The 14643-nt window shown below is 34.6% G+C and overlaps 1 protein-coding gene across 1 annotated transcript in view; it reads left to right on the top strand.

The window, feature by feature from the left end:
- The window catches only part of AUH (AU RNA binding methylglutaconyl-CoA hydratase), a 120222-nt gene that overhangs the window by 41367 nt on the left and 64212 nt on the right, over positions 1-14643 (top strand). The window contains exon 4 of the mRNA XM_059492064.1: positions 1299-1385. Coding sequence (XP_059348047.1) covers positions 1299-1385 — 87 coding nt within the window. The remainder of the gene's footprint in view (positions 1-1298; positions 1386-14643) is intronic.

Consider the following 14643-nt stretch of genomic DNA (forward strand, 5'->3'; position numbering starts at 1 on the left):
AGGATGTAGAGCTGCATTATTAGACATGGTACTTTAAAGTGACAACTGAATGTCCATCAGAAAATGTCAGATTGAGATACTGATTTTCGTAGAACTCGCCTAAGGTTTTTGGCATTAAAACTAATGCTGTCAACAAAAGTGTGTCTAAGACTATGTTTGATGAAGAGGGTCAGGATGGCCTCTCATGAGTTGAGTCCAGAAAGTTAGAAGGTGAAATGAAACCTATGACTGCATAATTTAAAATTCTGAGCCCCAGTCTTCACTTAATCTGGGTTCAGTGCATTTTCCTAAATGGATAGTATTCTCAGGGTAGAGAAACATAAACCTTTTTTTTTTAAATTGTCTTTTTTTAGCCTTTTCAGGCATGCAAAGAGGCCAGCTGAATAGGTTATTTTTTACCAAATGGAACTAATGCACACTAAGTTGCCTTGTGTCTGTTTCACTTTTTTAGAGAATAAATGTGTCTATGCAGGTTTTGCCTTTTTAATATATTGTTCATCTATAAGAAAGATAGACTTTTATATTTAGCTATTATTATTACTATTACTGTTAGTTTTCTTTTTTTTTACACACTCATGAGGGAAAATGTCAGCTTTTTCTATAAGTGGGATTTTAAAAACACATTTGTGTCCATATCTATGCTTATTAAACAAACTTGATTTTTATATACTCCTGAAAAAATAGGTAAAAATTTTCAAGATGCAGCTTTTTTTTGACAAGAAATGATGGTATGTAACTTATTCCAAAATAAATATAAGTAAATGAGTGGAAAGTGAACTGAAAAATTGGTCCACTATAGCATTTTTATTTAGATATATAGTCTGTTAATGTAAAACCATGCAATTTATGTACCGCATAATCTACCAATAAGAGAATAACAAGAGTGCAATATGAAAAACATGTATTTATCAGACTTTGAGACATAGTTGGGAAAATAAGTAGTATAACAGATGAACTGTAAACATAAATGCTACTGTTCATAAACTATTTTAATAAAAGAAAAAGAAATGGCACTGGGAAGAATGTACATTCTGAAAATATTTTTATAATAATTTAATTTTTGTTTGTTTGATAATTTTTTTTTGTTTGTTTTGGGCTTTTTGGTTTTGTTTTTGTCTTTCCTTGATAAATAGTTCATATTTTCCTTGAAATCTGTGGAAAAATTATATGACCAATTTAAACTCCTTGTTTAGAAGTAGACTTAATTTTTTTTATAAGTGAAGAAATATTTTACTTTTTAAAATGCATACACAATCCTGTTTATAGTTTGCTAAATATGTATGAAATATCACTTACAGGTGCTGACCTTAAGGAAAGGGCAAAAATGCATTCAAGTGAAGTTAGTTCTTTTGTTTCAAGAGCAAGAGCAACTATTAATGAATTGGGTAAGTAACCTCTCCCTTGAAAAATGTTATTGTAACTTTAACCTGAGAATGTTAGATTAGAAAAATGACATAATGATGCATAGTTAGTGGTCCCTAACTGTGTAGTGTCACATCACAGATCTTGAATTGGAAAGAATCCATAAGGATTATGGAGTATATTGGTAAATATGAATCATGGTGCATTTATTCCTTTAAAATGTTCCAAGTTGAGTTAGACTTTTTGAAAGAATGCTAGAGAAGCTAAATCTCAGCTGAAATAGAGGTGATTTGCCCTGCTGTTTCCATAAAGGACAGATTGTTCAGTGACTTTAAAGTACTTTAGAAATCCATTTTTACTGTTGCATTCTTGTGGTTTCTATAATTAGTACAGTCTAATATATGTTAAACATCAGCTACTAATACAAATTTAGGTACTAAGGTCTTTAAAAATTTTGTTTAATATATTTTGGTGTAGTAAAACCTGTTAATAGTTTTGTATTTTAATCAACTTGTGCCAATTCTTAAGGATAATATTTGCTCTGTACATTTTAGTTTAGGAATTCACCGAAAAATAATTATATTTCTACATCTCTGCCGATCAGTTTAAATATAATTACTTTTCAACAGGTTATTGGCAATATGATCTGTTGAAAAGAGAAGTGAAGTGTTCCATGTTTTAAGGAATTAATTTTCTACATTTAACTTCTAAAATTTATTTAGATGCATTTCCTAAAGAATGATGTAACATTTTGATTTGGCAGAATGTTATGAATGGATAGTGGGGTTTTTTTAGGTAATGATGACCTGCTGAAGAATGAGACTTTGATTAGGTAATTCATGCAGATACTTATGTGCTGAAATGACTGTCATGTCTTTGAAGTGAAGTAGACACTCAAGGCTGTTTAAATAAGTGAAATCTATAAAATACCTAGATGACATGAGCAGATCATTAATTTTCTGCAGCTGATATTATATGTCATGCTAGTACTTGTCCTTTTATTGGGAATGCCAAGCAAGTGGCAACAAGTTGTTCCTTTCATTCTCTTCGTAAGAATTTTGGGAGGCTTGCTTATCATTAACTAGTAATTTTTAAGCCTTCCTTGGCTTGAAGTTACTGGAAATACTTTAAGCTGCTATTAGTATTTAAATATGAGCTGGTTTCAAGCTTTTTCCTATAATTAGTAAATAGGTTTTTTTTAATCAATTATTTTCAAATTTTTAAGTGAGAATATTTCTAAAGTCTGAAGAAATATTTGGATTTGGCATTCTTCACTGAATGACTGAAAATGTTCAGTTGTTTGATGCATTGTTTTGCCTCAGGATTGAAAAATCCCTGAGAAAAATGTTTGATTGTTTTCATCTTCATTAAAGTTCGTGTGAGAGTATTTAACTGCTGAATATGTAAGCAAATTTTCAGTGTTATGTTAAAGGCTTGCAGTGAATTACATGCCTCAGTCAGTTCCACTAGACCACTCTCAGAGCCCCATCCCACCTGGCCTTGAATCTTTCAGGGATGGAGTATCCACAGCTTCTCTGGGCAACCTGTTCCAGCAGCTCACCACCCTCACAGAGAAGAGTTTTTCTTAAAACGTGCTCTATTCCGGTTTGAATCTGTTCATCTTGTCCTGTTGCTACAGACTCTTGTAAAAAGTCCCTCTCTATCTTTCTTCTAGGCTCCCTTCAGGTACTGGAAGGCTGCATTTGTGTCACTCCAAAGCCTTCTCTTTTCCAGGCTGAGCAATCCCAATTCTCTCAGCCTTCATCGGAGAGATGCTCCATCCCTCTGATCAACTTGGTGTCCCTCCTCTGGGCTCATTCCAGAATTCACTCACACCAGCAGGTCAATGTCCCTCCTATGATGAGGACCCCAGAGCTGAATGCATTACCCCAGATGGGGTCTTATTATGCCATTCTTTACATGGAAATGATAGACAGTATCAGAAAAATATGTACAGGAGGTTAGATAGATGGTTGAGTGCATATGATGTCCCATGTGTCATGCCCTGATGAACAGAAGTGAATATTAATTTTATATCAAGTTGTAACAAAATATAGGGACATAGTATTTGCATTTGGTCACTGCAGTTAATCTGTAAGTTGAAAATAATAATGGTATTTTTCTTGTCCAGCAACAACTAGGATGCTGTGAGATAGTTAAAGAGGGGAAACAATTTTCAAATTAATATTTACCACTACAGAATGTTATGTAGCTAGGGAACAATATTTCCAATCTCCTATTTTGTTCTTTTTTCTATCCAAGTTTAATACTATAATCTCATTTAAAATGTATTCTGCTTATTGCTTTTCAGAACTAGGTCATGTTATGATAATTGCATTTGTTTTCAGATGTGTGACCTAGTAAAGAGTTATATCTTTTTAGCTATATTTTCAGAAAGAAGACTATTAAGTTACCTTTATAGACAAATTACAGTAAAGGTTAATTATGTCTTGAACAACTAGATAAACTTAACTTTTTAGAATTGACATCCTTTGACTTTCCTTAGTTTCTGTCGATGCCATTACATTTTAAATCCTTACACCGGTTATTCTGTAAAAAGCTGTAGTATCATTTTGGAATACAGCTGCAGAAGGGAATTTTCTGAAAATTAAAAGCATACTGCACTTATTTATATGGGAATAATTTGTAACTTCTTACTAAATTTGGGTGAAGAAGTGAGGATGTACTAAATGTGATTTTGTTTATAAATAAATGCTTAAAAATGAGCTGAAAAAATTGAACAGAGCCCCATTAGTTGCAGCACTTGGAGCTTTAAGCTGGGGAGGGGGAAATGAAAACAGCCTCTATTTTTAGCAGTGGTTGCTATTGCTAAAATTATACCAGAATTGTGGAGGTTTGTTTGGGGTTTGGGTTTGTGTGTGTGTGTGTCTGGGGTTTTTTCTACTTTTTTCTTTGTTGTTGTTTCTTTTAATAGTAAGAATTATAAGATTACTTGCCCATTACTATATTCTGCCTTGAAGCGCATTGTTACTGATGTAAGCTGTCTTTACCCTAAAGAAATTGGGAGAGAAAAGCCTTAATAGATCTCTTGTAACTATGCACAATAAGACAGCCTGGGTAAATTAAATCAAATGACAGTGATTTCCAGAAACATTGTTTTTGAGGCTTTGGGGACGACAAAAACCCCATCATTGTGGGTCAGATCTTCAATATGTGTTTTATGGTATGCCTGTTGTTAAATCCATGTTGTTCTTTATACTGGCTGTGGAGTCAGAACTGCGATAGTGTGTATATGTTGTCTTCCGGGGTTTCAGTCCCAAAACAGACTGAGGCTATGTATGGAGCTGAATGCAATAAACACACTCCTCAATAAAAACACCATATTTAATAAAAATAAAAACTGAAGCTGTAGAAAGAATTTTAATTCGGCAAATACATGCAATTACTCAAATTGACATCTAGCTCCAATTTCTGTTAATTGAGAAACATCATTGAGTAGCAAAGCTTTTCCAAAGAATGTAGATGTAAGTTCCCAAATCCCATAAACAGGAAATAAAAATTGCAAACTGACTTTCTTGCTTGCTTCTTAAAATTAGCATGTGGTTAGACTTGTTTTTTTTTTTCACATTTAGAGACAAAACACCTTACTTGTGGCCTGATGGAACTTAGATCTGAGCTAAGTTAAGAGTGAATTTTTTAATACAATACTAAGGTTACTGGTTTTCTATTGGTTTTGTTGAATTATAACAAATCTTATGGGTCTTTGTTGGAAACATTTGATTAGTTTTTATGCATAAACTGTGATACAATTTAATAAATGGTGATATATAATAACTTTATTTATACATAGTTCTATCAAATATGGTTAGTTTTAACATAGTCCACTTTGAATGAGATATCTGGAATGAAAGCACCTTGTGGTCAATTACTTGCATTTGTGTTTTTTATTATGTGCTTTTGATTTTATTCAGAGCCGATACAGTTCTACATTGACAGATTTTTCCCCTTCTTTAGCATTTCTTCTGTCCTTCTGCCTTTCAGTCATTGCCAAGTTTTAATTTACCTAAAAGAAAGCACTTGTTCATCCTTTGGACAAGCATCCTCTTTTCGAAAAAGTTCCTAGTTTGACTATTGAAGATTGTGCAAACATGCATTTTTTTATGCCACGTTATATGCTACATTTTGGTTTTGTATGCAGGCTGTCAAAAAATTATTTCAGAGGTTCCAAGAATGGTATCAAGATTATAAAAAATTTCTCTTGATTGCTGGTCTGCTGTTACCCCACCTTCCCATTGTGAAGGCTTAAAAATTATCAAGAATTATCATTGATGAGGTTGATGCTGTGTCTTGTTTTACTGTTTGAATCTGTGAAGCTTCTGTGGAGGTTTGGTTAGCATTTTAAATCCTGGTTTAGGAGTGAACACTCAAAATTTACCAAATTCACCAAATCCATCTGTGTTTGCTGGAAGTAGATCTGGCCATCAAAAACGTAGTACTCTAGTTTGGAAATCCTGTAATAAGAGCTGTGGATTTCTCTCTTAGGGAAGAGAGGTGCAGGCTATGAGTTGTGTTTACAGGAAAGCTGAATGAAATTTCAGATAGCTATCAAATTTCAAAAAGGACAAATTACAGGTGGGTTGTGCTGCCATTCAGAGCCATGCTGAACAGCTGACCTCAGGCATCATGCTCTTTCTGTGTTGCTGACACTGTGAAATATAGATTTTAGCACAGTATTTTGCTTGCTGTGCTATGATGTTGCCTGTTTGATTAAGTGTACAGCATAACTACTACAGTCCTTGAGTGCCAGCATTCTGAGTGTGTTGCTAGGCTCTTGCTTGTTTTCCAATGGTAGATTTATTTCTTCTCTTGATATTGAATTAGTTTAAGATAGCCTTTGACTAAGTGTTGTCTGATCCTGGTGCTGCTGTATAGCCATGACAAAAATCAGCATAACCTCAGCAGTAGTTTAGTTTTTCTTCTGCTAGTAATTCCCAGGGTTCTGGAGGACAAGAGAACATGGACTGGACATGGCTCTTTAAGTTTTCTTCCACAAAGGTAAATATACCAAAAGTAGGATGCTACTCACTCAGATGATTTATTGAGATCAGCATAGACAGTTTGCACTGCGTTAAAACAGGCCCCAGTATCACTTGCTGTCCAGGGATTCCATTCCCTCGCCCAGGAGCCACACTTTGCATGTTTGATGTGTTGGTAACACTATCCTTTCTTCACCCCGTTCAGGTTTGAAATTGCATATTTCAATTGCTGAATGAGAAAGAAAAGTTTGTTAGTGCTTTGCTTTGCCTGTCTTGGTCTGTGGCTCTGTTCCTTGAACTAATTGATATTCAAAGGGTAGCAACTCCTGACATGGTACTGAAAGCATAATGTTGCTCTTCTATTGAAGAAATCCTGAGCTCACTGGTAGGGCCAAGCATGAGGCTTTCACTTCAGAATTGTCAAGTCTTGTAATGAATAAAACTTTCGCCTGGGTAGGCTCTGACTTGATGATATTACTAAGCTAGCTTGTTAAAAAAAAAACAACCAAAAAACGCTTACTGTGAAATGTTAGGAAGTGTTTCTTCTGCAGTGTTCTGTAAATGAACTGGCTTGAAACTATTACTTGGTAAATTATGTTAATATAGAAATAAAATATTTTAGCACTAGACTAGGGAATGTATTGTGTCAAACAAGAATAGTAGTAATAATAAAGTATGTGTTTTCTTCATACTGTAAATCAGACAAATGGACAATTAAAAAAAAAAAACCAAAAACTATCTAATTTGATTCTCCTAACAGCCAGAGACTATATTAGAGACTATAGCTGTGTGTGTATATTATATAGACAATAGTTTGGATTTTTATTTTGTGTGCTTTTTAAGAAAAAAAACTTGCATAGAAGTAGAATGTATAAATTAACTGAAATCATGTATCTTCTCTGTGTTTCATAAATCCGCTGCTTGATTATATGCTGTGCTGTTTTTGTGTGAGTAATAAGTTCTTAAATTTATTTAGTAAGAGTAAAAATAAAAGAAATAGTTTTCATTTTTCTTTTATCCAAAGCTTTCACTTTTTTTTACAGAAAGTGAATTCTGCTATCTAGGTTGTACTTCATTATTGTCTTACTGAGGGCAGAATGAGACTACAAGATGAAATGTTGGTAAATATGAAGAAACTGAAGAATCTGTTTATCAGACTGAGAGATGATTAAAATACCCAAATGATTTTTTATAGTACAAAAATTCATAGAAGAATTGGATACAGAAAACAGCTCAGGGGCTTAATTTAACCCCCTTTTTCATTCCCATTAGTTTCCCAGTTTCTGTTTCTTTTATCAAGAATGTAGAACACACTGTCTCTCTTACCTGACAAAATAAAATACCAAATAGAAAATTTTAAAATAAAGAATATAATGTTCCTCTATTGAAGTTGAAACTTTTTTCAGTTCAAAAAACCAGTGTTTCTATGTCATATATGAGAGTGAGTGATTAATGGAGGAGACTAGGAAATTAATAGGACTGAGTGAGGTGCCTTAGCCTCTGTCAAAATAAATGGAAGAAAAGCTTTATTAATATCTTTTGCTTAATAATCAGCTGTAATGTGCAGTAACCATTTTCATTAAAAAGCAAAATTTCTTTACAAATACTAAAAAAATGGGGTTTTCTTGTGCAGCTCTTTACTGTTGTTGATTGTCTGCCTGAACTTTGAAGATATTAAAGGAAAGACAGTAATGTGCAAGTCTATCAACAATTGTAGTTTATTAAGCTTCTTATCAAAAGCGCAGGAATTAAAGGGTACCTAAAAGCCTTTCACAGTTGTGACAAGCAAATGTATGGCACAGAATTCTGTATTCAGACTTTAAAGTGTGGTTGTTTTTGCAGATGAATATATTTTTGAAACATACAGAGATACAGAAATAAATTGAATAATCACTTTATCATTGTTTTTGCACTTATGAGAGGTAAAGATTTGTAACATTTGATTACTTGCCTTGTGCAAGAATGATTTTACCAATCTTCTTTACCCTGACAGTCTCTCTCAGCCACTTTCAAATGTTGCTGAATACGCTGGCTGGATTTCTTAGTGTTACAGAACGGATGAAAGTACTTGTTGATGTATTTTGTTTCTGTTAGCTTTTTTCCTCATAGAAGAATCTTTTTTTGACAGTAGTGCTTGCAACTGAAAATGAAAGGAAACTCTTGTAGCCACTGACTAGATTACAGATTTTGCAGAGCTACGTAACTGCTTGAAACAAAACTCATTGCAAAAGTTATATGCCATCACAATATTGTTCTTCAGGAAAAGGTCCTCAAAATGAAATCAAGATACTGAGCTGTGTTGTAATTTTTTTTCTGATTTCCTGTGACATAAATTATTTAGTATATTAAATGTAATTTTGTCATCCTAATGTTCCTAGTATAAAGAATTTTCCAGTTATCAGGACTGCACATGGACCGCCTCTAGTTGCCAGTCAAGGGGCACAGCCTGTGGCCTTTATGCCCCCCCTTCCCCTTTATTTTTTTTAAGTTAAAAGATATTAGTTTTTATAATGAAGAGCCACATTACCAAGAGACATCATGAATCTGGGTAGTGAAGAGATGGAAGAGAAATTTATTTTGAGTTACAAAATAAGAATATTTAGGTATAAACTTAATTATTTAAAAAACAAAGTAAAGATCCATTCCCAGTTATTATGCAAGCTAGGATTTAGTTTCAAATAATCATTACTGCTAGTTCAAAATTCCTATTTATGTCTGTGACCTTTTGAAAATTCTTATATGACTTATAACCAGACGACTTGGTGATTTTGGTTTCATAAAGAAACTCTGTAAAGTAACAGATCTCAAACCTTTCAATGCTACTGTAGGAATCACCCCATAGACTTGCAGTATTATAGGAGTTTAAGCTATTTTTGGTTGAAATATACACTAAAGATAAATGGTATGTTAAAAAGTGCATTGCTTTGTAATAGCAAGACTAAAATTTGTAATTCTTTATTTGACATTCTCACTCTTAAGATATGACTCTTTTTCCCTCTTTCTTGCTTTCCTAATGGGTGACCTTCAATCATAGAATCTATCTACACATATGCACTTACTGGTATTTAAACATTTAGGGAGCATGTGACCATTCTTTTTATTAATTTGAAGTCTCCATTGTTACTACATTTAAATAAATGTACTAAGAAATGTACTAAGAGGGAGCTTTCTTATCTGTAGATTAAAATTTGTCCTTGGAGAGGTTCTGGAACAAGTAAATGTGGAAACTAAACTACTACTGGGCACACAAGGGACAAGAAAGTCATAAGGTGAAGTCATAAGGTGGAGTCACAGGAGGGAAATGTTGCTTAACCAGTCTCACAACCTATGATGAAGCGAGAGTTTGTTCGATGAGAAACATTGTTTCTCATTGTTTGTTAGATTGAGAAACATGGATATTGTCTACCTTGACTTCAGTAAGGCTTTTGACAGTACCTCTTGTAAAATTTTTGCTGAGTAACTGGTGAGTATGGACTTGATGAAAATGCAGTGAAATTTATTGAAAATTGGCTAAATGAATGGGTACAGACAGTGCATCTGCAGCATGAAGTCTGCTTGGAGGCCCCTAGCCAGTCTGTATCCCAGAGGCAGCGCCAGATTCAGTCCTGTTCAACATCTTGTATGGTCTGGATGATGGGACAGAATGTAGACTCAGCAAGTTTGCTGATGATGTAAAATCGTAAGGAGTGGATTGTGCTACCATTCAGAGGGAACTCAGCAAGCTGGATAAACAGACTAACAGGAACCTCAATAGTTTCTACAAATCAAAATGCAGACAATCTCATGCACCAGGTACATTATGGGGATAATGACAGGAAAAGCAGCAGCACAAAAAGCCCTGCAGGTCTGGGTGGGACAGCAAGTTGAATGTGAGATGGTGCTGTGCCATTGTGGCCAGGAAGGATGGTGGTATGGTGGGCTGTATTAGGATCAGTGTTACCAAGAGTTGAGGGAGGTGATCCTATTTCTTTCATCAGCACAGGTGAGGCCACTGCTGGAGTTCTATGACCAGTTCTAGGCTCCTTTCTAAGTAAAAGGCAGAGCTACTGGAAAGTCCAGTGAAGGGCCCTGAAGGGGCCTTTTCTCTTGCGTGAGAAAAGGCTGAGCAAGGTCAGACCAGGGAAGAGATGGCTCATGAGGTGATCTCAGTGATGTATGAGAGTGTTAGAAGATGGAGCTGGGCTGTCTCTGACGGTGTCTATTGACACAACCAGAGGCAATGGGCACAAACCAGAACAGAAAAGATTCTCCCTGAGATCAGGAAGTCCTTATTCACTGTGAAGGGACTGAACATTGATACAGGTTACTCAGGTGGTTCTGAAGTCTCCCTCTTTAGAGATCTTCCAAAATCACCTGGACATGAGCTTGAGCAACCTGTTTAAGGTGATGCTGGTTGAGTAGACAGGCTGGACAAGGGTAAGCTCCAGAACTCTGTTTCAGCCTTGGCTTTTCTGTGATTTAAGGGTTTCCCACGTGCTGCAGACATACATAGGCACATGTTTGTCACACTTTCTTAATTTGCTAGAGTTAAATAACAAATTTTGGAACTGTTAATCTCCCTCAATTTATAGCATACTTTCCTCTAGTATTCCATCTAATACTGACAGTATGCAAGATACTTTTGTACAATTCATCCTCTTGGCTTTATGAGTTATAAAATTCATTATGCAAAAGGAAAAGTTACTTGCTGGAAATGCCCCCTGAAGTTGTCTTAGTAAGCTGTTCACTAATCAACCTTATTTGTCAAATAATCAGAAATGGACCTGTGGAATAAATAGCTTGGACAATCTTTTTCTTTGTTCTGTGGCAATTCAGTTGTGTTCTTATTTAAAATTGAATTTTGTAGCTACTTCTGTCTTAGATGGATACCCACAGTTTTTGAGGCAAGTAAAGTATGTTCACTACTTCCAGTTTCATTCTGGGTAACAAGAATTCTTCTGCTCATAATTAAAGACAAGTCAGGGTTTTGAATCTGGTTCGGTAGGTACTAGAGGTAGTGACAAGCTTCTGGTTTATATCTGGATAGCTGTTCTTTCTGAAGGTTGGTTGCATGAGGTCACTGAATAAAGATGAGAAAGGCACAATAAGGACCTTTTTTTAACATTTTCCAGCTACAGGACAACACAGGAATAATAGCAAGGGAAGTTAAGGTGACTGTCTTTCGTTTCATTAATATTTTGTATCAAATGCATAAAAAGGCAAGCTTTAAACTTGGGCTTCATTTGAATGTTTGTAGATACTAAATTCTGACTGCTATAATTAGTTGAGTTGAAAATATTTCCCCTAATCTGTAAAAAGTACTTCAAAAATAGAAATTAATTATATCTAAGTTAACTAAGAAATAAGAAGTTAATTTTATATCTATATCTATATATCTATATATCTCATTACATCTAATTGTATCTAATTATAATAGAATTTTTGCATTTTTAGGGCTTGAGTGGACTTTCATGGAATTTTCTGATTCTGTTACTGCAAGTGGTACTGCAGTAACAGTGCAGAACTTTTACTTTTAGAGAAGCAGTAATCTATGTCTATTAGAGCTTATTTCTTTAATGATGACTCCTACATCTTAGCTGAATGAAGGGAGTACTGCAGATATTCTTCAGGTTAATTGCAACAGCTGCCAGGCTACAATTGGGTGATTCTCATGTACTTCATTGGCACGTGAATAGTCTAAATCTCAAAATCCTGTTTCTAGCTCAGGAATGGGGTTTTTTTCCATTTATATGAGTATGTGGTACAGTTGCTTACTGAAAATCTTACATATATGAATTTCTTTAGCAAGCAAGGAGGACATTCCTAGGAGGTTGGTCTTTTTGAACTTGATATATTCTGAATTTGTAATTTATTTTTCCTGCGTGTTAAATATTTTAAGTTAATCAGCTGGGGCAAGTTTATGCAGGTTGACTAGGAACACAAATCATAAAGTCTGGAATTCTGAATAACCATATTATTCTTCCTCTACCTGTTTCAGGAACTCATAGTAAGGGATCAGCATTAGCAGTAGGTCTTCCTTTGAGTAATGGGACACCAGCTAAAGAATGTGGTTTCTTGCCTTTTATATGAAATCTGTGTATATAATGTTTCATAAAAACAAGGCTACTTTCATATGTGAATTGTTGCCATTTTGTTTTTACTGTATGTATTCATTCTTCATGCTTCCTTCATCCTTACTAACTTGGAACACAGGTTTTCCTTGTTGATCAGACCATTTATTTTCTTGTCATTAAAGAGAAAATAATGATGTGTAGGAATAAAAAAAGGCTACATGACAGTTACTAAGAAAGTGTCACATGTAATCCTGTTTCCTCCCAGCTATTATCTTACATATCTGTAATTTTATAAGAACTTCCTTAAAAATTAGTGCAAAGTCTAAACAGTCATTTATGATTCAGGTCAGTAGAATCCAGGCATTTTCTACTTTCTATTTGGGGAATGTCAGTATCTGCAGTAGTATGACTCAGCTGTGTGGGTGTTACGGCACACATCTGAGAAACTATTTAGTGGTCAAATCCTCCAGACCAGGTGCCTGTATTTATATGCTGGCCTGTTGTTTGTCATATCATGGTCTCTAAGCAGGAAGGAAATCTCTTGTTAGTCAGCAGCAGTAGACATGTGGGAAGTCACTTGAAGGTGAAATAACAATTACCTGCCTCAGAACAACTGTGATTCTTTGAAATTACTTCCAACACATTACATGTGTTTTTATATGCTTAATTGCAAAGTGCTCCTCCTGTGACATTCTGTACTCATGGCAAAACCATGGGTGAGTTTACTTACTCTATTCTATACCTTTCAGTAGTGAAGAGTCACAGGAAAGCTGGGAATATCCCAAGACTACAAGATGCTGCCAGCCCACCTAATCTAAAACTACATGTGACATGTATGCTTATCAGGGATGTATTTCTGAAGTTTAGCTGAAAGTTCACATTTACTGCAGAATAGGAAGCAGGTTCATTTCTTTATATTGCTGTCTGCCATATTTTCTGTTTTGTTTGAGCTGTTTATGGGTTTAGTTGAGGTACCTAATGTTACTAAGTTTATTTTCTCTTACTGAAGTTCTTCAGTTTACCTGATGGTCACTCTACCTGTGTCATGTCTTGAACGACCAGTAAACATCCTTTTGTACAGGCTTTGTCAGCTTCTGTGCTAAGAGATTATTCTTTAAACAACTTATGCAAGAAATTTATTTTAATGAGCTTGTTCACATTTGTCTTCTCCAGCTAGAAGTCTCTGCTTTTGTGATCTCAAATATAAGGATGTGGTTTTGTCTTATGTCTGGCTCTGTGCTGACATAACATAAAATGAATTGGACCCTTCTATTTCTTTACTGTACATAGAACTTTACTTTTCTGTAATATAATTAAGCATTGATGTTACATTAGGATGTGACTTTTGGCATTTGCTTGGGACGTGTTTTATGTGCAGAACAAACCTGTATTTACAGAATAAGCAGCATGTTTTACATTAGAAGTATGAAGTGATCCTTTTTGAATTAATTTTATGAACTACCTTATTATTTAGTAGCTCACAGTCCACACTTTGATGTGCTATGGTAACTCAGTGGAATTCTCTAACTAAAGTTTAATGCTGCTCATTACTTAGTCTTTTTAATTACTTCTAACAACTTTAATCTTTATATATACATTGTCTCTGTGTTGTACTCATTTACTTTAGCTAATCTGTTTCTTTTATATATATCTTAAACTCCTTTTTTTTTTTCACTATGCAGCTCATGATGGCACCCTGATAAACCTGAATCACGTCTAGAATTTAGAATTAATGAGTAGTAGTACAACAATTGCCTAAAATTTGTATCTTGTTATTTGAACTGTGACAAAAATGTGGAATGTTAAAGCATAAAACCACTAAGCCTCTTGGCAAAGCTTTAAATATTTTTTTATCACTCATAGCAAATGAGCCTTATCATGTAGAATCATGTGGAGATTGACCTGTCTATATGTGTAATTTAATGTTCCTAAAGTTTGAGTGCATACAACTCAATTAAGCCTACGGGGCATTATTTGTCAAACATATCTCTGCTTTTGTTATGGGCTCAACAGTTTTGGCAGCTGTACATTAAAATCATGGAGATAAATGTGATCACATGTTTCTTATGCTACAAAATACTAATACTCCAGGAAACTTCACCCTTGCTAAAAAGTTCGTGTGGCCTGGAAACTCAGTTTACAATCCCAAGTGATTACTAACTTTTTTCTATGCTAGTTTTTCTGATGCTTCACAAGAACCTGTTAAAAGGATTAATTTCTTAAATTCATTT

This window comes from Ammospiza nelsoni, chromosome Z (assembly GCF_027579445.1).
Source record: "Ammospiza nelsoni isolate bAmmNel1 chromosome Z, bAmmNel1.pri, whole genome shotgun sequence".
NCBI classification, from domain to species: Eukaryota; Metazoa; Chordata; class Aves; order Passeriformes; family Passerellidae; genus Ammospiza; species Ammospiza nelsoni.